The sequence below is a fragment of the Echeneis naucrates genome, chromosome 13 (assembly GCF_900963305.1).
Source record: "Echeneis naucrates chromosome 13, fEcheNa1.1, whole genome shotgun sequence".
NCBI classification, from domain to species: Eukaryota; Metazoa; Chordata; class Actinopteri; order Carangiformes; family Echeneidae; genus Echeneis; species Echeneis naucrates.
The window spans coordinates 14,102,645-14,128,640 of record NC_042523.1 but is presented as its reverse complement, the minus strand read 5'-3'; the positions used below and the strand labels follow the sequence as shown (position 1 = coordinate 14,128,640).

The 25,996-nt window shown below is 40.1% G+C and overlaps 1 protein-coding gene across 1 annotated transcript in view; it reads right to left on the bottom strand.

Moving 5' to 3' along the window:
• grik4 (glutamate receptor, ionotropic, kainate 4) overlaps positions 1-24,595 on the bottom strand; it is a 130,005-nt gene extending 105,410 nt beyond the window's left edge. Inside the window, exon 1 of the mRNA XM_029517000.1 lies at positions 24,514-24,595. Coding sequence (XP_029372860.1) covers positions 24,514-24,595 — 82 coding nt within the window. The remainder of the gene's footprint in view (positions 1-24,513) is intronic.
• Between the last annotated feature and the right edge of the window lie 1,401 nt (positions 24,596-25,996).

Here is a 25,996-nt window from a genome sequence, read left to right as displayed (position 1 = left end):
CACATTGATGCACATATTCTTCAGGAGCAGTTGTTCGTCTATTCGCAGTTTCTTAAAAGAGTGGGGAGTATAGAATAGACTGCAAAGTCTGTGACCCAGAATATATTGCACCGGATGAGAGAGACCATGAAATGACAGCTGTGATAATAATTACTGATTGTGTGTGAAATATGTAATATATACTGTATCACTTACTCTCTTGTGTTCACAGCACAAGAGAGTAATATTGATGGCGTATTCTGGTTGGTTGTTTCATACAGTATATGTTTATAATCTGAGTTACAACTGGAATCACATTATACTCTGGGGAACAATGAGCGAGCGTCTCATGCAGCATGTCTGTGAGGCAGGACTCGCAGGAGACACAGTGCATGTGTGCTACTGTGCTGAATGTGTTTTTAGCGTGTGTGTGCATTGTATGAATATGTGTCTGGGGAGTAACTGTTTACATAACGCCACACTTCACTGAATTTCAGCTCCACTTCAGCTTATTACCTGGCACCACTGCAGAGCCACGCAGCTTTTAAACAACAACTAGCCAAGTGCAAATACACAACGAGCTGATGCAGTACCATTGAGGCTTTAGGAGCCTCAGAATGTGCTGAGCTTCATGCAAAAACAACCAGGAGTGGCAGATTTAACTTTTAACAACCTCTTTTACTGACACAATATATATATATATATATATATATATATATATAAATAACCCGAAATCCATTTAAACCCAAGATCATGCACCAAAAAAAAGACAAATTGCCATATAAATAAAAAGTTTCCTATACTTCCTTCTATACTTCTTCCTTGTCCCTCTCTTAAAGGCAATGAAACCAACTGCAGGGAGGAATGAGTAGTTCGAACAGCAGTGATACATGATTTGTCTCATAAACAGTAAAGATGCCATTTTGGCAGCCTTGAGTTTTGGTCCAAAGAGCTAAAGGAAAAACAAACTGAATATCTGGCAAACTCCGTGTTTGGCACCGACCACCACAGATGGTGAAAACACTGCAGATGTTGATCTAAAGCACTAAAGATCCAGTGGATGCTCTCAACACTATTTCCTGCCAGCTATTGTTAATACTTTTGCACCAACAGACAATGACATCAGACAGCAGACAGACATTATTTGCGGAAAGGCTCCACATACCAGGCCCTTGCATAACCGCAAGACATTCACAAAGCATAAAATAAGTCAGCAGAAACCTTTCACAGGAGCACTCAGGCTGATGAAATAGACGTGTCTAGGTGGGTTAGGGAGTAGAGGATATCAAAGGAGAAAAAACAAAGGTGGATAACTACAGAAACAAGCAATCTAGCCGGCTGGCTTGTCATTAACACATTGGGTCACTGGGTCTTCCTGTATACAACATTGCCTGAACTTTGATTTCACCCCCTGACAAGCTAATGTTGGTTCTTGCTGAATTTCACTCCCACTGGGTTGGAAAAGTTTGAAAGGAATTCATCGGTGCAAAACAGCCTCCTCCTCTTTTTCTTGAATCAGCTTAGTTCAGGCCAACACTTCAAATCACAATGTCTTCATGCCAACTAATTGCCATCTATTCTCCGTGAATGTTGGCAAACATTTCAACTTTAAAAAGGGCCGGGCTACTTTTGACAGCATAGTGATAGAGTGTGAGCAATGGCTGTCGTGCAGTGACAGCAGGGTGTATGATTCATCATACGCAGACCACACTGGTGTGGGCTTGTCTCCAGTGGAGGAGGCTCACTCGATGTTTATTTAGGTTCATGAACTGCTGCTGACCTCGTATTAAGGACTGGTTGCTGTCTCGTATTTGGCATTTGTAGGTGTTGTAAAATTGGCAGAAAGGAGAGGAGATTTGTAACTTTAGCACATTTGTTTGTGTTAATTGAAAACAAAGGCCCACACTAGATCTCTCAAGCACAGATTACATTTAAGCCTCATTAAATTGGATAGACTTTCAGTGGGGCCCAGTACTTTACATGTTTACTAAATGCCAAGGCAAAGTGCACTTAAAAAATAGCCAAACACAAACAATATACTAGTGGCTCACCTTGCATTCGGACAGCTCTGAAATAAAAATATAAATGTGCACTTGCACATATTTGATTGGCCACTGAGATTGCTAGCTTGATGACAGAGCTTTGTGTTACAACAAAGAAAGGATTTCCTTTGTTGGAAAACGCTGTCTATTTTTGCATCTGCACCTCCACTGGGCCAATGCAGTGGCCTCACTGAAATGCAGCCATCCAGTGCTGATGCAAGTTATGAATACGGAGATGGAGTTCATTATGCACTATCATCTTAAAAGTGCATTTAAAAACATATTGTGCCCCCACACGGAAATGGTGGCAAGTCATGTCTGTCCTGATAACTGTGTATATGACATTCAGAGCAAAGTTTTAATTGACAGGATGTCGGCCAATCACTCACATGGGATGACTTGAGTGGATTGTGAGCATTAACGGTGCCAGATGCCACATGGCCAAAGTCCAGCAGAATGTCACATTGTGATAGTAAATTTAAAAGTTCACCATCTGGACAGCCTCAGTCCTGAAAACACACAGCACAAGCCCAGCCTGGATACAACACCTGACTGTCCTCGACAGAGAGTTTTGCGTGCCAACTGATCATAACGCAGCTGACAGCTTTGTTACTGTCACAGCCATGACACTCCAATTTTATTCAGCAATCGAGACGTAAGGAAAATGAAAGTGGTAGCAGCTAACAAAAGCTACAGAAAAAAAAACCAAATCATGCAGTCCTTCGCAGAAGGATGACTTCCCCTGGGTTAAACATGACGAAACAAATAGAAATACGTATTGTGTAGAGTGTTGCGAGCTCCTGTCAAAGCTGGCCATGAGGAAGGAGATCATTCTTCAGAGGCTGGAGAGTCTCTGGAGGGCTGGGACAACAGTTGGTAACATGGACAGACAACAACAAACAAATCCATCCCTCACCATTTCATGTATCCTCACAGTGGCTGGACACAGATTCAAGTAAGAGACGTGTCAAAACATAGAAAGGAATACAAGGTGTTACTAAAAGGTTAGTTAACGTTACTAAAAGTTTGATGCAAACAACAGAAAAGGGGCAGAGGTTTCCAAAGATATGGAGCAACTCACCTCGGATGCTGGTGGTTGACAGAGTAAAAGTATTGTTTGTTAATGAAGATGCAAAAGTTCATAAGTACACGTTTGGTAAAGTTGTGCAAATGTCCCGGAGTCTTTAACGGATCCAATTTTTTTTTAACACCAGTCTCAGCAGGATTCTTTGATTGGATCTGGGAAAAGAATGGTTGGACCTGGTGAACAACCAGTGGTTCATCTTTGTATAACCTCTCAGGACATGTTGGGTGCATTATGACAGCCCCTCACACACACACACACACACACACACACACACACACACACACACACACACACACACACACACACACACACACACACACACACACACACACACACAGTCAAGTTAATAGGCTTAGCTGGACACTAATGCCAAAAGTCCATCACCACGACTATCACCCCTTTTTGTTAGGAAAAGTAAAGATAAATTATAGCTCGCATTGAGCATGAACGACCGAAAAGAGAGGGAAAGGGACAAGAAGAGGCAGCGAGAAGGAAGACCCCTGGCAGGCGGATTGTCACAGAGACGGCTGATATAGTAATTGTGGTGGGATGTCTACAGAACAAAGATAATCTCAATGATGCCAATGATGATGATCAGGAAGAGGCTGAAGATGATTATGGTACTTGTAGTGCCACTTCTATACCCAAAGGATCTCAGACAGACAGGCGGGCAGGCAGGCGGACAGCAGGTCCTGAGAGAGTCCTAGTTCTCAGTGGGTGTCATTATCTGTCAGTCAGCATATCTCCCCCAACAGGCCTGGCCTACAGATAAAGCCAATGGCATGTCATTGTCTGGAAGGTCGAGGCAGACCAGCAGATGGTTTGATGAGTCGAAAACACAGGAAAGGTGAAGAGAGAGGAATGAAGAGAGTAATGTTGATGACAGAAGAAAGACGGTGAGAGAGAAGGATTGAAGCGAAAATGTTAACAGGGACCAAACAGACAGCAATACTGGTGGTGACAGTAACATGGTGTCTCATAGAGCTGAGTGAGATTTACTAAAGAAAATCATATTGGAATTCATATGATAAATATTCAATTGTAATGTGAAAAGGGAATGAAAAGGGAAAGCAAAAATGCAATAATGATGATGATGATGGGATTTTCCTGTACTTTTCCCTCATATTTGGATAATATGTTTTGAGGCAGAGCATCTCTGTCGCACCACAATGAATGATTTATAATGGTAGATTCTGGCGCACTGCACCTTTATCAAAAGAATTTCAGCTCATGTAATTCAATAATATTGCAAGTAATTATTCATCCAGAGTGTCCTACAGTTGTTTATACTTTAATAGAATTTAATATCCGATGTGACCTCAGAGATACACTTTAACAAATAGCCTGCTGACTATAAAAAGCCGTGCAGGCTGAATCTTTGGCTTTTTGACAAGATAGTTTAATTTGTGGAAAATGAATCTTTATCATTCAAGTGATGCCCAACCGTGGGTGACGGTGGTACTTTTTTCATAATAGCCTAATGGGCAAACCTCAATCAAACCTCATTAGTGTAAAAGTCAATGCAGATTCCAGCCCTGTACAATACTGGTGTATTTAAATCTTCAGTGTTAAAGTACAGGAAGCTAAATGTTTTGATAGTTAAAATTAATACTTAAGTGACATCTTTTGGTAAATAAATTAAGTTGAATTTAACTTTCATCAGCAGTACCTCTTTCTATATTAAGCACTTTTGGTTCAAATTCCCTTAAAATAGTTTTCTGAATTGATCAAAAATAATTTTCAGATTTATTTGGCAGGGCTGGAAACCCAGGTTCAAATTCAAAACATGATAACCCCTAAAGGAGTCAAGGAGATGGCATTACCCCCTTTTAAGTATTATTTTGCAGCCAAGGCTAAACAATGATGATAAGCTATAGAACTATCAGTCATGAATCATTCTCCAGTTCATGTAGCACTGGAAAAATGATGTACTTCCAAAAGGTTAGAGCAAAGATCACAAACAATTAAATTGTGTGCTTTTGATTCCGGGTTCAGGCCTAATGAAATGGACTGAAGACAGAAATTCTTAATTTCTAAAGGAGTAACAATATTCCACTTACTCACAGAAAAGAGAAAATTAAGTCTTTAAATGCCTGAGCATCTTGAAAAAAATAGATTTTTTTTAGATACCTTCAGTTGCAGAACTATTTTGAAAACAACCTTAGAAATAAAACAGGTGGTCCAATACTGAACATATTTATAGCTGCTATCAAAATGTGCGACTTGAGGGTGTTATTTCGCAGCCCAAAGGCCTTCTGACAAAAATAAATAAAAAATAAAAAAAACCTCACTCCACAGAATATAAAAAAATGGAGGATGGAGGGTGACCTTTTCTACATCAAACAAGGTTTGGTTAAGTGTGTAATTTTCTGTGGAAATGCGCTCTCTCATAGATGATGTGAGATTAGTTGTAAGTTTTTTACTCATTTCTGTCCTACACCGATGCAGAAAGCAGGCGTTGATGGAGGGGACACTAAAAGCTGGAGACTGTGTGGGCTTCGGGAAGCTAATCACAGCCATATATTTTGGGACTTCCCAAAGATAAGACACTTTTGGGCAGACTTCCACAACACACTGAAAACCATATTGGATTCAGAAACAGTTCTAGCAAGTCAACACATTATCTTCGGAAAATTTGGATTTTCAGGAAAGACATGCAGAGAAATATATTTTTGGCGTTGTGGTATCTGCTTGGAAACCAGCCGGTGGTTGTTTCCGGAGTAATCCACAATATCAGAGTAGATATTTTGTTTGTAAATGACATATGTCATGATGAGGATTACGTTCTCTCTCTGCCAAAAAAAAAAAAAAATGTATTAACTAAACTTTGGACCAAGTGGGTCAAGTGGCCCTGACGGTGCTACGTATATGACCCACTTGGTCTGAAACTTAATGAATGCATTTCTCTTTCGATGTTGGGACAGTGTTATCCTCACTCACCTCACTATCCATGACATTTGTGGAATGGTTGAATGAGTGGTCCTCTAATATTTTCTTTTCCCTTTCTATAGTTATTTTTATCTATTCCTTTTCTCGTGTCTTGTTTTACAATCCCCAAAGATTGTTTTTGTGTGCATGCTTTATTCACTCCCTAAATGTCCAAAGTTCAAAAATATAAAAATAAAGATGTAATGATCAGATTACAAAGGCTAGCATGCTAATGCTCTTAGTCTGATTTTAATTTATCCTGCTGCAGTGAGTTGAACTATGATGGGGCTGAGGCTGACAAATCCACAAGCAAAGGATGCCACAGTTGACATTTGGACTCGGCAGAAAAGAACGGCAAAAATTGATACTGTGTAAAATATAAAAGGGCGGGTTGAGATGGGAAAGAGATGCTTTCCTATAGAATGGATAACTGTGACAGATAAAGCCCCACACTCCAGGTGGATAAAAGTTTTAAAGGGAAAGAAGATGGCAAAACTGAACTATTACCCTGTTATCTGTTATTACCACATAGCTGTTTCCTGAATCCATGGCAGCCTTTGATGTGACAGTCTGGGCAAAATGGACAGACAATCAGGCACTCCAAAGTGTTGAGAGCACCCAAGGGGGCTAAGCTCATCCTGACACTTTAGGAGAATGCTACAGTATAATCCACCACATGAAAAGGACATTAGTAACCTTGCTCTCAATCACTCCTTTCCCTCTTGGTCTGTCCTATGATGTTCTTCTTTATTTCCTTTTCTTTCACACACAAACCCACACACACCGGCGTATTGCCAGAAACTCACACTCAAGTATTGACTTTTTATAATAATTTAAACTGGGCAGGGATACAGCTTAAGTCTGGGACTGTGAGCATCCATCACCTGAAGAGACAAAACCAAAGCTCCTTCGGCCCTTCAACAGTATCAGCACTGATATGTACTGGATATCTGTCTGACACTAGCTCACATAGTTCTCTCTGTCACCAGTTCTCCTGTTCCATTCACATGTCGAAAAAAAAACAAAACAAAAAACAAAACACAAACAAAAATGGAAATATACACATTTTTGCTCCTAATCTAGAGTTAAACTAGATAAATATGAAGTAAGTTAAAATAGAATTCAAAAGACCACAAAGAGTGAGGAATTTGAAGGAACTCAAGCTTAATTTAACCAGCTATAAACTCAATTTATCTACATTAAGAGTCAGATTGTCACATGGAATTAAGCTCGGTTTGAAAGGGACAAATTAGTCAGGCTGTGATTATCTCCGGAATAAGTACCATGGCGTGAAAGATTCAAACTGGTCTCCAGCGTGCTGGGCACTCCCTTAAGAGACCTACATCACTTTTGAAAATACTACAAAGATTATGGAAGGAAGGAAACATGAAGATGCGTAGAGAAAAGGTGTTGACGGATGTACAGGCTGAGGCAGAGCGAGACAAATTGTTTATGAGTGTTGGGGAGTTGAGCAGAGGCAGAACGTGTCTAAGGGCTTCTTAAGACTCTGCTGCCTCGTCTAATAAAGCCCCAAGGAGAACAACTGTGGTGACAAGTACAGTGTGTTGGTCTGTGGCAGCATACATATCTGTGTCGTCATCCACCTCCTGCAGCCACCGCTGTACCTCCAGGGAGCTCGAGCTCTCAGGTTCTACAGCCGCAGCATCCCATAGTCACTGTTTTTCCCCCTTACGGTTTCAACCGAGGGCCATGTCTGCTTCATTATACTTGCACCTAAATGGTGCACTGGGCCCAAAATGGGTAGGTAGGGACCTGGAGGCAACTGAATGTCACCACAGTACGGCTTGATTATTTCCAAGCACAAAGAGACATTGAACGTTGAATAGTTGTGGGATGTTATCACGCAAGGGCGGAATATAGAGCTTTCCAGAGCTTAGCCAGAATGGAATAGGATGGCAAACAATGTAACTGGCAGATCACAGGGGATCTGCCAGGGTAAGCGCCGCGCTTTCACCTGATGCTGAAAACATGATCTGTGTGCGAATGGGTATGTATTTACATGTACCTTTGGCCCAGCGCATGTGAACAAAAAGCAAAAAAAGGACAATATGCTTTTGTCATTGCGGTTGTAAAAGGACCAACGGATGAAGTATCCACATGGGAGTCTCTGCTAGAGTGTGCATGCAGCTGATAAGGTGAAGGATCTGGGGATGGGACAGGACAGGACAGGACACAGGTGAGCGGAAATGGACAGTAATCCATGGCGCTTTCCTACAGGACTGCACTCTGTGTAATCTGAGGTAAGGAGATAGGAGAAATACAAGAGGGACAATCATCCACTGACCCCGAGCAGTCAGGGAGCTGCAGAGGCAGAAGAGGAGAGCAGAAACGGCATGCAAACACACACACGTACATACACACTTACACCTGGAGACCTGTCAATTGATTCAGTGCAGAGTGAGTTAATAACACACTCGGCTGAACAGCGAAAATAGCCTACCCATCTGTACACATTTAATAGACTGCCACATGGCCCTGGAGTCTCAGCACTAGTATGGTTCTCTGTTTAATTGTGACCACACTTATCAACAGCACCCATTAAACAACGCCATGAAATTTGTAATTTCTCCACCACCTGTACCTCTTTAATCAATCTAATCTTTTGTTTATAGTCTGAGCTCCCAAATTCCACTTCCACTAGTGGGTCATTGGGTACATTATGTTATGACTCGACACAATGTGTTTTTAATTGCTTTAACAATGGATTAAATTTAAATGAATGGATGTTTTCCTATTTGCTTTTACACCACATTTGCAATCCCTGTTTGTCTCCAATATAGTCTTATTGGGAATTCTCCAAACATAAGATCTAAAATTTATGTTTTTATACATTAAGCCAAATTTCTTTCTTCAACTCTGACTTCATTTAAATACATTATGAAGAAAATTTCATTTACTTTGATGGATCATTATGGGAACAATACCCTTAAAGGTTTTTCTTTCTTTCTTTCTTTTTAATTAATATTCCACAGCATATTCAGTGTTTGCACAGCATCCTTTGGTCTCCCATAAAGCAACTGCTCTGACAAAAAAACTGATGTAAAAATGTTAACATCTGGAAATTGGCTCAGTCCAATGTTTTGTTTTTGGAATGTTGTGAAGACAAGAGCAGCATGACAGCATACTGATACTGGTTGATACTGATCAAATTAGTTTTTTTTTTATTGTTTTCATTGTAATCTATCAACATTAATAGTTAACTTCTTTCAAACCATCTACGCTCTCATTTATGGTTCTTGTACTATTCAATATTTTCCTGTTCACACTAACTTTGATTTTTTTAATTAGCTCCCTTTTTGCCATGAGTATCCTTGTCTGATTTTTCCTCTAAATTCATAATTCAAGTGAATGTGTGTGTTCTTTTGAATGAGACGTCCTTCATTATTATTCATTTTCTTTTATTAGTCTGCTTTCGATTTGACCTTTCTTTATGTAAATGCTCAAGATAAACACCAAACAAGCTGGAATAGACCTCAGTCTTGCAAATTGGCAGCATTCACAGAAGACTGATTAAATGAAGCACATTCAAGCTGAACCCAGGCAGCAAAGAATCTTCCTGTGGCCACATTATTAGTGGTGAGCTCTGCTGCTAACCCCTGTCCTCACAATCAGACCTGAATCTGATATGTAGCCTACCTGGAGCTGAGAACGAGCCAACTACAAGTCTCACCCAGGGTTAGTTAGCAATTAGGCAAGCAGCCACCCAATGCTTCATGGAGAGGGGCCTGGTAAATTAACCATTAAAATGTGGCAACGGATTTAAAATAAGACAGCCGGCAAAGCAACAGACATATGATAAGAAGTTGGATGAGGGCATATGTGCAGGTGAGTGCATCATCCGTGTTAACACACAGTCACAGGTAGCTGCACAGCCAAATACACACACATCTGTGCAGCCAGAGCTGGTGCTCAAGGCATTGCTGGCAGCTGCCAATGGCTTTGCCAGCTGATTGTAATGGCAACGGGCCTGGCGACAGCTGGAGGAGGGGAGGGGGCTCTGAGGACTCGCCAAACTCTTCACTCTGAGTCATGATCAAAGATGTGGCGTAATGGAGTGGGACTGGCAGAATGCGGTATCAAGGGAGGAGTGTGTATATCAGCCATGCAAGAGGGGTCGCCATATGTGCATGTGTATGAGTGCATGTGGATAATTTGCTCATGCAGATATAAAATGGATGGATGAGATGAGAAAGGTGTTTGACACCGAGGCTCAGGAACCAAATCAGTGTGCAAATTCACCACCTGGTTATATGGGAGGTAGCTTTTAATAGAAAAGTCCAGATGATTCAAATACACAGCTACCTCATCCATATCAGCTGTGTTTCTCCTCTTCCTGTTTGGCAATTAGCCACACACACACACACACACACACACACAAACCTATTCTAACTAGATATCCACCAAACTGAGAAAAGAAGCAGGGTTAAACTATGCTTCTTTTTCAGTACTTCTAATCCAATAAAGAAGATTACCCAGGAGAGCATTCTGCTGTTGTGTTGTCATCGTAGACCAACATCCATCTCTGAAACCCTAAACTACCCTGAAGCTAATTCAAAAAAATTTGTAGAAACAGCCTTGGCACAATATCTGAATGCAACCTGTATTTTTCCAACTTTGCTTATTAGGTTTGTTGTTGAATTAACCTCTTTTGTAGATAGTAATATTTTACATTTTTTAGTACCTTATTATCAACAAATTTGAATAATGAAAATCTAACATGTATTGTCTGTCCTTCAGATGTGGAATGGAAAATGATGATTGGAGTAACACTTGGCAGACAATGCTATTTGAATTACAAATTTCATTTTACAGTTAGTTGAAACAGTATCAGCCCAAATGTGTGTGTGTGTTGTTGTTGCTCGATCTTGAATTTCAGTCATTTGGTCAGAGTGTTGTCGTGGACCGACCTTAGACCCAGGGGGATTAAATTTAACCTTTTTGAAGCTCAGAGCTATCAGGTGAAATGTAGTAGCTGGCGACTCCACAAGTATTGGAGGAGACTCTTAACTGTCTCAGCAGTGACAAGCACTGAAGTGGAAGAGGAACTGGTTCATCTGAACTGGGAGGGCAAAAAAGAAAAATTGAGATTAAAAGCGAAACAAGGGGGGGAAACAGATTTACACTTTACAGAAGAATAAACACAAATTTCCAATTGCTAGTTTCCAGCCATCAGAAAGGCAGAATGGCTTAAAGTGAAGAAGAGAAAAGGTAAAATAAATATAATAATCAGTCAATCTCAACCATTACTTCTGTTTTTTTCGACCATAATCTACCAAAGCCCATTCAAACGGACTGTGATGATCCAAGCCCCCACCCATTAGCTTCAACATGGCTGCCATCAATCTCAGCTGTAGTGCCATAGATGCCTCTCTGCCTGTGTGAAAGACTTGCATCTCTCTTGTACTGTAAGGACATTGGCCGTCGAACAGGCGTAGAACCAGGTGTAGATCCTGGTGAAAAAAAAATCACCTTATGCCAGCTTTCATGTCCGATTCACTAAATGGTTGTATTATAGCAAATCACGACGAAGCAAAGATCAGGTGTTGATAATTGTGAAGGCTGAAAACAATCTGTATTTTAATGTCATGGCCACAAATATTCTCAGTGCAGATGCCTCGGCAATTATATTTCACGACATGGATTGGCGGAATGTGGCCAAGAAGAAAACCTTTCTGAAGCAGACACTGTAATCATGAAGAAACAAGGTGTTTTTTTAGCGGCCAGGCACTGCCGAGGTCAAACTAACTGATGTGTGAAAATGTAATTCTTTAGAAAATGTAGAAATAAGAAGTGCTCTAGGGTTAATAGCTTGCACTTATTTTAATGATAATGAGTAAGATTCGAGAGTTACCTTACACTCACATCCAAATTTATAAATGCGAGCTTTGCGTGGAAATGGGCATAGCATCAACATATACCTCTTTTCGAGCATTCGTTCTTTAAATAGATGAGGGCCAATGGGTGCATGTGTGGCAATTGTGTGTGTGTGTGTGTGTTGTTGTCATGTTCCCTCACAGGTTTCACCTGTTTCTTCCCCTGCCTCTGCCTGCTCATCAGCTCACCTTTACCTGTGCCTGATTATCACCTGCCCTCCCAGCATAAACACTGTGCCACTCCTCACATCCTCTGCCAGATAGTTCTTTGTACCATTTAATACCTTCCAGCACTCATCCCCGACCTGCGCTCTTGTTGCTGACCTCGCCTGCCCGGGACCAGCCGGCTTTGTCTCTGCCCCAGTAAACACACCTGCCTTATGGACCTGGCCTCGATCTTTGCCTGTTCCTCGCTTGTTTCCTGTCTGCACGTGCCCGCCACCCCCTCACCCGGAGGGTTCAGCTGGCTCAAAACACCCCCACCGATTCTGATCCTCTGCCTGGAAAGATTTGGACTTCTCTGTGTCGGGAAGTGAAGGACTGGACTCTATTGTATTTACCCGCTCACCGGCACAATCTGTCTCCACTGAGTGGAAGTCCAACGTCTACATTCCCCGCTCATCTGTGCTAGAGCTGCCTGTCAGCCTCTAGATATATGCTGTGTGTATATGCTGTATCCTGTGCTGCTGTCTTGCCTGACTGGAGTTTCAATAAAGAGTCTAAACAAATCCTTACTGGTCTAGTGTCATTCTACAATTGGGTCCTGAGCCTTACCTGCTACAGTTTATGGGTGTGAGGGAAGCTTCTTATCTGGAATGAATGGGACAGGGACAGTTCTTGTATGGCAGCTATTCACCGCCAAGCAACTGTGCTGTAAGGAGGAGAATGATGTGCTCTTGGCTGTGTGAGTTGTGTATGTATGGTCCTGCCACTCAGTGAGCCTTGGAAGCTTGCTACCTGCGAAGCGTGAATGGATGTCATGATCTTTTGTTCGGAATTATAAGCAGTTTGACCGGTTTCTGACACTTTCTTCCAAAGTCGTCATCAAAATGACACATAATCGCCCTGCCATTCTACTCTCCACGGAGTATTCAGTAAACCGCTATTGTTGGTTTGTGTATGATAGGTGTCATTACATTTTTGCAAAGAGAAAGTATTGTAGATGACCAGAGGGAAATGACTAAACGGCTGTTTCAGATCTGGTACAAATCCAGTTCCTTGTGGAAATTCAACACAAAATAAACACAAAATAAATATAAATATAAAAATGTACGCTCTGGTTTTGATCAGTCATTGTTTTCTTTCTTTTTTTTCCCACATAGGAAATACAAGAAGGTTATTTAATATATGTATTACTACCCAATAGCATGCTCACTTGAGTAAAAATGTAACGGTCATATTGTACTTTTCAAGGACATGAGACACCAGTGCGTCCTTCTTGAAAGACAGAAAATAAATTAATATTAAAAGGATAAATGAATGTTGTGACAATGAGGGCATATTGTGACACTCACTATACTGTAGCTATCTGAGCATAAAGACCTTGTCACTGCAGCAAAGTGACAAGTTGTTTTGTGGCAGGACATCAGGAAAGTTAGTTTAATGGCAGCATAGCTGGAAAATATTCAGACAGACAGAGCCGCAGAGCGATGGAGAGGAAGGGAGAGAACCTAACCGTTCCTCTGAGCACTTACAAATTGTATATGTATGAGCTCGTGAATGCATGCTTGTGTACCTGGGATTGATGTTGTGTTGTTCTGCCCTAATCAAAACCCAGTCAACAAAAGCCGTTTTCCCCTGCTAGCTTCCAACAGATAATAGCTACCCACAGGAGGAAAAGCAGAACATTTTCACCATTTACAGCTACATTTTCATGTATCGAGGCAGAGCTGCAAGCAGTGGCACGAGTTCATGGAGCACTGCACTATTGGCCATGGCAACACATATTTAGTAATGTTTTAGGTGAGAAGTCAGACACACATGCCTGCAGGTGTAAAATGGTTTAGAACAGGGGGAATGAATTACAATAAGTATTTGGATGGTATCAATCATAACCAATCAAATCTCCTGATTCCCTTTAAAAGCAGGGCTCTAGCCACAACAATGAATGGCTGTAATGGACGAGGAGAGTCAAGAGCTTCTGCACAACAACAGCTACAGCAAAGACGAAATTTATGCCCTTGTCTAGGAGGTGTAGCAGTACAAGTTGCCCATGTGGGGTGAATAGGAATTAACCAAGGGAAAAACTTTGTTGTTTCCTTTTGTAGAAAATTCAGGCAAAAGTATTAAGTGTTCTGTATCGTAGGTTACACAAAGTACAAGGAAGAAGCAGAACTATAGCTCACTCTGCAGTTTACCTCACCATGCAGGCCACGAAATGTAATCAAAGAGATGTCTGACTGGATTGTGAGCCAAAACAAAAAGGGCACAGCCTAGCTGTGACATTCAGGGATCCAGGCATGTTGTTAGAGCAAGTGAGAAGGGATTTGGATGAAAGTGGGACGAAATGAACGCAGAGTGATCATGTAAGATAAAATGTCAGATCTGTGTTTTTTTATATGAAGAAAGCAGGAATGAATCAAATGCTCTGACCTGCTGGTCCAGTGGAGGGGAGGACTGCACTAATTTTGGTTCAGGCTGAAGACAGAACAAAGTCGGCCTTTTCTAGCAGCATATCTTTTGTGCAATATGAAAGCACTAACACCATAACACATAAAATGTGTTGGGTTGCTCGTTGTATTGGCTAAGCCTTTGTAAACCAGATATTGCCAATCTGTTGCCTCACAAATGAAAATATTGAATCGGGGCTGTTATACTATCCAAACGTGGAACACAACATCAGCCCACAACGACAAGGTATTGGCTACGTGCTAACTTTGCTGGGATGCTATACATATTATACATTCAATTATGCACATGTCCAATCATGTGCAGTGTTTGTTTTGCTGATACTGAAAGTCCTATACATTCCAGATCACAGTCCTTCAACCGTCCAGTGCAAAAAAACAAAAAAAAAAAAAAAAAAAAAAAAATCTATCAGCAGCCATAGATAATATATAATGAGTGATCCACAGATTACAGGCTAATAAGAAAAATGGGTCTCCCCCACGAATTTAAACTCATTCCATGATGCTGCCAGAGGTGGACAGAGTACACAACTTCACTGCTTGAGTAAACGTCCAGATGCACCTTGCCAAATATTACTCCAATACAAGTAAAAGTAACTTCGTAAAAATATTACTTAAGTAAAAGTACAAAAGTATTTGCTTGAAAAAATTACTTAAGTAAAAGTGTAAAAAAATACATCAGGACATACAGGAAAGGAAAGTATCTTTATTGTCATTATACAATAGACTGATGTGATTCTGCTACAGATGTGTATAGCTCAAAAATACCTTCAGTTAAAGAGGCCCTAAAGAACCGGTCTATGGAGGGATCCGGTCCAGTCTCTGTCTCTGGAGGGGTTTGGTCCAGTCTCTGTCTCTGGAGGGGTTTGGTCTAGTCTCTAGTCTTCTATCACTCGTTCTACGGACAATTTAGAGTCCCCAATTAAGCATTTAATTAACCTAGACATGTTCGGGCCGGGAATCTAACCTACTACCTTCTTATTATGGGGCTCACCGCTACGCCACCAGTTAGGTGATCCCACTGAGATGACTAACAAGTCACGAACGACACATCACTAGCTAGCTCTACCTTACATCCCGCGACATGCTTTCTCAGGTTGGAAGAGTTTTTGTAGGCCGTGATATAACTTGTCCACTTTGGTGTCAAAAATCTCAAATTAAGCTCTAGTTGCGTCTTCCATTTCTTTACTCATTTTCTGTCTCATCCACACCACCAAGTTATGTTTCATCGTGAAAACGGTGTATGGCATGACGTAGTACAGTTACGGCAATACGGTTGAGACAAACCGTACGAGAATCAGCAGAAAGTTAATTTCCTGAGAATTTTGCGGAACCCCCCCTCAAAAAAATCCCAATATAGTAGCCAGTAACAAGAGCATCAATAGAAATGTAGTGAAGTGAAAGTAAAAGTATTCTCCAAAAATAATACTCAAGTAAAGTACTGAAATAAATTTACCTTGTTACTGTCCACCCCCGAATGCCATGTAATGATTTAATTATGACAATCACGCTCCACTAGCACATGAAGGTAAAGCGTACAATCAAACCGTTCACAATCTCACACTATTTTATAGGAATGATGCACACGCCTTTCATCTCAGTATGTGAGAAGCACCATTACACATCCCCAAACATCACCCTGCAGCTCGTAATTAGTTGTTGATCATTAAAGAACCAATGTTTGTGTGCGGCTAAGGATTGTAGCAGAGCATTTTCTATGAGTGCATTTAAAGTATGTGCACATGTGCGTGGGCAAATGAGTAAACATTCATTTGAATTCGTGTTTATCAATCCCAGTTGGGATGCATTAATTTGAGAGAGACTGTTTGTTTGCGTGTGTGTGTGTGTGTGTGTGTGTGTGTGAGTTAAACAAGGCACAGATACTCTACATGCCTACGCACTGTGTGACTTGATCAGATATGCAGATTCATTTATGTGGTAAGCTCAGGAGCAAAGAGGAGTGTATAATTGCATAACATCACTCCTATCTGCCATTGCTGTTATTAACTAAATGATTGGTCCCAGCACCTGCCCTGGTAATTAAAACCTCAGAGATTAATCATAAACTCTACCCCTTCCAGTTGATGCCCGAGGTCAAGATTTGTCTCCTGGTGTATGCAAATCACATTATTTTCTCCTCAAATTTTTCAAATACACATTTTCAAATTAGGTGTGTGGCTTTTGAGGAAACATATCTTAAAACAAAGAACATGGTTGCCTTCAGGCAAGCGCACTGTTCTGTAATTAAGCTCCTATTGCTTTCTGATATGTCCTCATTGCCTTCGTTGGCATCAGAATGTAACAGAGAGCTGGGCAGTTGCCTTTCGTAACAGGTGGTCACCTAAAAGGGCTGTAGATCAGGGATGTCCTGTGACTTCAGGTCCGTGAGTACACATGTCTGATTGTCATCAACCTAATGACTCACATGGCTTATGGTTGAGTAATTAAAAGTAGGGAGATTGATCATCAAGTCTCTCCATGTGGCTCCTCAGCTGGACGTGAGGATTTGCTTTAAACGCCACTGATGAGGAAAGAGCGATGGAGGAAAATAAGGCTACATTTCAAGGGATATTTCAAAGCGAAGCAGGATACGATGCCTCACAGTTATTTACTCTCCTTCCCTACCAGCATGCTGTCCTCTTTGTTCTTCTACTAATGGTGAGTTAAATGAGTTCGGAGGTGCCAACTGAAGTCCGGGTATGGGGCCAGAATCAACCTCACTGGAGGCAAGGGCACAATGATTCAGCCCTGGTGGTTCCAGCAGTCAGCCTAAATAAGTTACTGTGAGTAGAAATGGGCCTGAGCCCAGGGAGTGACAGTACGGTGTTCCTGGCTTGTGTGTATTAACTCAGCGGGCTTAATTATGCCATTAGACTCTATCTGTGGGCTTCACTTTCACTGATCCACCCAACCTGTACTGGGTGTGTGTATATCCACTGTCAGTCAAAAGTTTAAGACTTCAGTTTATCCTGCTTTTATTGAAATCTTTGCAATTTAAGCCCAGTGAATAATGAATGAAAAATTTAATGGAAAATCTGAAAAAGCAGGTTTTTGTAGAAAACTGGACATTTTAGGGGATTAAGAAATTGCTTGCAGCTATTGCAGGATTCCTGCAGCAATGGAAGTAAATGAATCCTTGAAAATGAATGCTAATAATTCCCACAGATGCGCCGACTTTTGTTGGTTACTTCGAACTCTCCTGTCTGTACAAAGACAACGTTCGATCATTTACACGCAAGCATTTTTATGGCAATCACACTGCATGAAATTGTCGTGAATTGTTCAATCGGAATATTGAGAAAAGATAAGTCACAAAGAAAGTCGTCAGTCAGGACTTCATATAAGAACAAGATAGTGACCCAAAACACCGTGAGAAAAGAAGCAGTCAGTGGTTTTAGATGGCAGAGCAGCACCAGTGTCACGTAACTCAAACTCCATGGAGATGAGCTGAGTAAAAGTATAAACAGCAAACTACATGCGTACCACATTTGTTGGTGCTTTGTTAACACTATACTTTCTGCATTATAACTAATCATATAATAAACTCTTCGAACATATTTAAGTGATTGTGAAAACTGAGTGGAAAAAATAAATAAATCACAAATCACATGCTCCAAAGGTCACTATGATTCTGTATGTTTTCTGGTGCTGTGTGCTTGGAGGTGATATTAGGATTTCATATTCAGAAACCCCCCTGCAGCCCAGGTTTGGAGACAGGGGACTACTGCATGCAGTTCTAGTATATTTAATAAACAAAGGCCTCCAGCAGTAAGGAACACTACGCCAGGCTCGGTGTGTGTTGCCTTCTTTACATCTATCTCAGAATAAACTGTGTGATACACCGACTAACGGCTCAAGTGATCCTAGTTTTGGGAGGCTGGGCAAAGATGGTGCCGACACAGAGCTGTACTGCAAAAAAAAAAAAAAAAAAAACTGGAGCCAATTCAATTTAGCCCACCGAGAAAGCTTGCTGTTCATGTTCATGTTCTCTGACTGAGTGTGGAAAAGGGAGTGAAGATTTGACTGACTTTTTCCTGCAGAGCTAGTCTGGTTGTTGCAGTACACAGGAAAACTCTGTTACTGTTTTGCGGTGTAAGGTAAAGAAATCTTAACATTTTGTGTTTACAGTACCCAGCCTCAGGGCTGATCTTGTGTGGTCTGTGTTTGTGAGTACAGCTGCAGGATTCATGCAGCATGCAGTATTTAGTTCAAATACAGTAGAAGAATTAAGTTTCTGATGATTAAATTTATTAAATGAAATTTGACTAGAAATTATCCAAGCAATTTAGATGACTGTCAGATGATGACACTGAATTCATGCAAACTTAATGAAAGTCCTTCTTAATTAGCCTGCTGTTATTTGTCAGATGATACAGCCTCTGATAAAATCTTGGCATGTTGTCACTTTTTAATCAAAAGTGCTATGATGATGTCAGATGTGCAAAATAGATGTCACCAATTTAATAGATGATTTGACTCATTAGATGGAAAAAAAGAAGCTCAGATATGTGCTCGTTCAAAGGAATATGCTATTAATTACAGAATGAACAGAAATGATATACAGTGTGGACCAACAGATGATAACAAAATAGAGACTGTAAAAGGCTACTTGAATCCCAATGTACCCCCCCTCCAAAAAAAAAAAAGAAAAAAAAAAAAAAAAGTAAAACCAAGACTTTGTGGTGAATTTAGCCATCACACAAGCTTTTATATGATTTTTTACAGAGAACTGAGAGATCATATAGACTATAACCTCCTCATTTCAAACTCCAAAAAATTTGGTATTGGAAATTGTCAGTAATTGTAACACATTTTCATTAATAAGTTTATAAATGTATGCCATTATTAGAAACATGTCACAGAAAATTAGAAACATGCACTTGGCTCAGGCTAACCAAAGAACCGACTGAGGTCACTGTATTGTTTCAGAGGAGATTCAACAACTTGTGAGTTGTGTTGAGTTTTTCTTTGCTAAAGTGTGCTTAGACTTGACGGAGCAAACGTGCAAAATTGGATTTTCTGGCTCTACTGCTTTTCTACAGTACAGAAGTTTTGGGAAAATGACAGCAAGAAAAATACAAAGCAAAAAAATACTATCCATAATTCACCTTGTGTGGTACAGTCTGAAGTTAGGCAATCTGGGATTACTGAATAATCAGATTGAGAGGAGCATGCTGATAACTTTCCGGTATCTGCTAAGGATGCCCGTAGGCCGCTTCCTCCAGAGGTATCAAAATGTATGACTGTGGGGCAGACCCAAGACATGCTAGAGGGATTAGATCTCCCAACTGGCCCAAGAATATACGGAGATCACTGAAAGAGCTGGTGGACCTTGCAGGGGAAAATAAATTCATGCATTTCTTTGCCTATCCTGTTCTGTTGACCCTGACTGGAGGAAAAATGAATGAATAAACAAACAGGCAAATAAAACCGACAAGCATCGACAGTCTGGCTCTTGAGAAAGCACTAAAGATCTAACAATAAAAAAAAGTGATGATTCAAACTTGCGTCAGTGTCAATAAAATATGTTTCAATACCTTTCCCTGTCACCCTTGGTAGAACATTACTCATTCCAAGTAAACAGTTGTACTGACAAGAATACTTGTCTTGGAAATAGATTAAGAGATAATCAATAAAACAAGCTGTTAATAGATTGCATATCAGAATGCGCACACAGTTAAAACACACACTGAATGAGCCATACATAAATATTTTGTAACATCAAAGGCTTTTGAAAATGCGCTCTCACTCGATTAAAGCTTTTGAAATGATTTATATTATTCATGTTTTTATCCCCAATGGCTGCTGTGGGACAGCCCAGACTACGGTCCCTTCTTGATCACACAATTGGAGGCAACATGAAAACACTTTCTAAAGCACATTTGCGTGTTCAAGGCCATTGTAATGCAACACAAAACAATATCATGGAAGATTTTGCATACAAAAATGCTGGTGCTGGTTATATTGTGCACAACCTGAAACAGCTTTCCATAACAATCCCTATTAATCCTTCCTCTCTGGTTAAAGAGGGACCACGCAGACTCTAAAGGCGGAATCCAAAACACACTCACTGGCACGATCACACACACATTCAGAGTGAGCTAAAGGATATCTGTTGAGGGAATTCTTCTGTACTTAAGTGAATCAACGCCCAGTGGTGTTGGTCTCATTGTGGGAGTCCTTCCCTGTGGTGAAGCCCATTGTAAGGAAATCTGAGGGCTTGAGAGAGATGAGGCAACCTGATGGGAGTGTCTTTTTGTCAAAGCCTGCACTGATTTATATAGTTTATTAAGAGTCACTTAAAAGGTCATTGATCATGCTAAGGAGGCTCAATAATGTAACAATAGTGAAGATATTTTACAGCCATCACTTTACATCATGTTTATCTGCTCCAACAAATTCTCTTCCCAAGTTCAGTTCAATATGACTATAAGACAGAAAAGCAATGCATCTCCTATGAAACCTTCGATTGCCTTTGATTTACAAATGACAGGTAATTGGCTGTTATATGCTGATGCTGAACCAGACAGATGAGCGTGTGTGTGTGTGTGTGTGTGTGTTTGTGCATTCGCTGTTTATGGACTGAGGGCTCTAATTTGTGAGACAACGTCGGCAGTGTTGATAAATTTAGCTCTGATGAAGGATCATGTACTTTCCGAGACTTTCACTCCCTAAATGAACAGAAACAGACATCAGCTGATAGCTGTGATTATGTGATGATTTCTTCAGGTTTGGAAAAGCTTGCTGAATAGAAACCCGCATAACTAATGAGATAAGACCACCCACCAGAAAAACCTGAGCCATATGGTTGTTGATGTTCATTTAATATTGTGCAGTATGTCTTGTGGTTAATTGTTTTACTTAGATTCTGCAGTCCTATGTCAGAAAAAATCTGCTAAACCGTATGTTGTCTCATTATGGGAATTGTATTCAATATTTTATGTGTTTCTCTTTGATCTCATTTACTTTATTAGGCTATTCATGATAAATTACCCAAGCTTCACTTCTCTGTGCTATATGAGAGGCAAAACTAAAGCAAATTTCATGTACTTATACTTTTTTCCCCCAGGTGACTATCTCTGTAATTTATTTTCAATTGAAAAACAACTTCTAATAGCACGGCAGCTTATACTTTGTTCCACTGTTGCCGCTCAAAATGCCATTTAAGTAACCTTTCATTTGTACCTGTTTTCCCAATCTGAAGGTCACATAGACTTAGAATACAAGCCATTGTCTCCAAGCATGGATTTGCAATTTTAGATCAATTTTATTTCATGGATTTGCAAAACAAACAAACAAACAAACAAAAAATAAACAACCAACCAACAAAACAAACAAGCAGAGACAAAGAGAAGTTTCTCAGTTCAACTATTCTGAGTTCGTTGACGGTTGCTGGCTGGTCCTGGTGGGGAAAGTGTCAGGGGTGGGAGGTTGTTTTTGGCCCTGATACATTCAGAGAAGGCCAGACAGTGACATTATGCCAGCCAGGCAGGACTCGTGGGACAGCCATGTTAAATACCATCTCCTGGAGTGCAAATGGCAGAGACTTTGTGGCAGTGTTTGGGGGTATGTGTTTGTTTGTGTGCCTTAGTGTGCTTTGACACACACACACACACACACATACACATACACACACACACACACACACACAAACTGAAAGTGCACAGAAAAAGAGGTTTTGTGCACAGATGACATGAGGAAAAACAGACCCAACGCCTAATTAACCATCAGTGACCGATATAAATATACCACCATCACTACAAAGGTACATTTGGATAACCAGGAAGAGGATGATTAAGTATCCAGACATAGAGCAGAGACAGGGGGCTGTTAGTAAGAAAAAAATATTTCTTCTTTAGATTGTTGTTGCGCTATGTCTTTTTTAGCGCACAAGACAATTTTGGGCATCAATTGCCAAACAGTGCAAGCAGTAGACATTATGTAAAAAGAGACAGAGAGCAGGTAGGAGAGGAAATAAAAAATATGTCTTTGTTGAAAAGTTAGCAATGTTGATTCTGCTCAAAGATGGGAGTTTTATGAAGGTTTAAAACACAGGGTGGATAAAAAGGCTTATTTCTCTCAAACAGAAAGAGAGAGAAGGAGGGAAGACAGATACTGCATTAAAGTTCTCATATGTATTTATGAGCTTTTAAATCTTGTTCTTAGTTAAAAATAAAAAAGAAATCTCATCACTACTGGAACTTATTTCTCCAGAAAACGTTTTTTTTTTTTTTTTTTCATTTAGACATTTGTTTTAATTGTTTGCTTCATTTTCCACAATTAAAACTGCACTACAGCTCCATCTAAAAAAAAAAAAAAAACACTCACATTTTCAGACACTTGTTGAACATTTTTTTGTGTTTATAATTATCACCTGGGAACCTGGATGCATCCCTCTTTTTTGAAATGTCACACTTGGCTGTTTATGAGTTTCCAAGTTTACAACTGTGATATAAATGTACAGACAGCTACTGAGTAATCATGATGGGCAGGATCAATCTCATTATCAGTCTTTATGACACACATGCACACAGATGCAGACAGACACACATGCACGCACACCTGAGACAAGAAGTCTGTGAATAAATGAAGGGACATTCAGTCAAACTTTCGGCAGACAGGAGTTTGTGACAGCGAGTCAGAAACCTGCTGACTGTAGATGAATATTAACAAGAAGGAATAACTCCCATTGGTGACCTTCAGACTCTGCCAGGTTAAGAGATTTTAAACAGATACAGAGTCTGTTCAGTCTCAACCCTGGTCCACCGACCTGCCACTCTTTTCAGAAGCAGAATATCACATGGGTTTCTGTTCAACTTTGTGTCTGAGACATTATACAAGAGCTTAAGCTACTTGGATAACAAAGTCGTTAATTTATTCATCATGATCATCAATCACTGATTATATACTAGCCTTTTAAAATAGCCTAGCCATGAGATTCGAATTACAGTCCTGGTATATGCAATAATGTTGTAATGTGGCAGTGAGCGTTAAGGCTATTATTAAAGTCAGAGGCTTTGACAGAAATACACTCAGACTGTGGCTCTAGTTACTTATTTGTTACCTATGATGCAACTAACACAGGAGTTACAGGCCAGAAAAAATAATATCTATTAGACTTTTGAAAAAACAAACAAACAAACAAACAAAAAAACAAAAACAAAACTGTATTACTATAATTGTGCTCCTAATTCTGTAGAATTGAAACAAAGACTGGAACATTAATTAGATGATGGTAAATCACTGAAACTGCACAGCTAATTAAAGTGACTTAGACTTAGACTTCAACAGTCTTCTATTGTTTTTTGTTTTTTTAATAGTTTGTATTTTTTCATTTTTGGTTTGGTGTCTGTGAGACAACAAAGCAGCTTTAAAACTGTAAAACATGATAAAAACATACTTGTAGTATATTATGAAAGTTATGTATTCAGTCATTCTAACCTACAGTAAAAAGCCAACTTTGTGAAAAAATACCTGTGGTGAATGTGGTGAAGTTCCAAACGTCTACTGTAGAGTAGACTGAAAACACATATTTCATGAATTTCTCTCCACCAACACAGCGTAGGAAAAATGGCGCTCATTTGTTGTCTAGATTTAGTTGAAGGTATTTCCAAGCATGTTGGCACAGCAGCTTTCTTTTATCCTGCTGATACCTAAAGCTATATGTGACTGGGGGAAACTTGGGTATTTCTCAACACGTTCCAACACAAATCCAATTTCTTCAGCCAATTTTCCTGAAAGCCTGTAAAGTTGTAAAGAGCTGACATTTCAACAGTAATTAAATTTAACTGAAATTTAAAAATCAAAACACTAAAATGTATTCATTCTCTTCAGAATGGAAAACTCCTTTTATCCATATTTGTTTTATGCAAGTTTCTGAACTCATAACGACAATATCCACCATCAACATGTAGGAAGAGGTCGTGTGTGTTACTGCAATATGTTTCAAAAATTACCTATTCTGAAGGAGAGCGGGCCACCAGAGGTGCTTCTCACCCACATGGCTAAGAAGAGCAGAAGCGCCCAGGCTGTGAGCATCTTCTATGACTCCTCATGGGTCCTGCCCCGGGGTGCCCCTGTCACAGCCACCTGAAAAATATACAGAAGTAAGCACACAGTTTATACATCAGCCAACATCAAGGAGGGCACTAAAAGCTGCTTACTGATAAACAGACACACACACACACACACACACACACACACACACAGCACTCTCTCTTGGCTGAGTCTACCTAACATTTTTGTTGCATGCTGAGAGCCTGTTTGTGTGAGAGTGTGAAACTGCGGCTAAGTGAATTTGAAGCCCATGGGACTTGTGACAACCCCCCTCCTCATTTCAGTTTCTGTCTTATTGGGCTGGAGCAAATCTGCTTCTTGGAGTTAAGTAGTTTGTTTCAGAGATGGAAAGATGATATTCTTCAAGGCATCCTCTTAATCATTCCTGCATGGAGCCAAAAACGCAAATAATGTGACTAATACACTGACAAATTATTATATGACAAATTGCTAGTGCTTTCTATTTGGTCTCAAAAATTTTCCCAGAAAAAGGTTACAAATTAGTCTTTATTTTCAAATCCTTAGGTTCACTGCACTGAAGTCAAATCAATTCTGCTCTTCTTCATCTGTTTGCTATCTGCTTCTCTTCTGTTTGGCAGCATCAGCCTGTGATCTACTGCTGTGGGTTATTGAGTAATGTTGATGGGTCATTGTTTGACTTTTTTATCCCACCCTCTATTTCACCTGTTCCACTCTTTCTATCTAAGTAAATCAATGTGACGCCAGCCTGTCTTTCACACAGGCAAAGGATTATTAGATGTATTTTTTTTAACGGCAAAAAAAATTATTGATGAATAGGGGCATGGAGACAGCACAAAAAAATAAAATAAAAATAAAAACTTGATAGTGCTTGAACAGTTGCCCATGACAGCAGGGCAACATTTCATGCTCTTCTGAACAAAACAAAGAGCGTTAGGATTAAAAACATGTCATTTATTTCAAAAAACCTTCCAAGGCTTTAAAGCAGAACTAGCATTAAGTCAATCAGTAAAGGGAGGAATTAATATGATAAAGTGTCCCACCTGTCCATTTATTAATTCTGATCATGACCTGACTCTTGTCCAGTTATTGCTTTTCTGTTTATTTATTACTCTCATACTATTATGGGCTTCGTTACAATAGGGGTTAAACATTCATGTTGAGGGGAGGAGGGGAAAAGAAAAGTGCCACGGATGCAGAAATAATAATTGAGAAAGCAACTGGTTCTAGATCTCCTTCAACAGAGCCACATCACTGAGGATAATGAGGCACACTGGGGCCTTTGGAGGTGGTACATTATGCTCTTCGTCATGGGAATAGTTAAAGTGCAGGTGAAGCTTGGCCTCTGTTTATCACACCATTTAGTCGGAAATCAGTCCCAGCCCATAATTCCACCTGTGATGT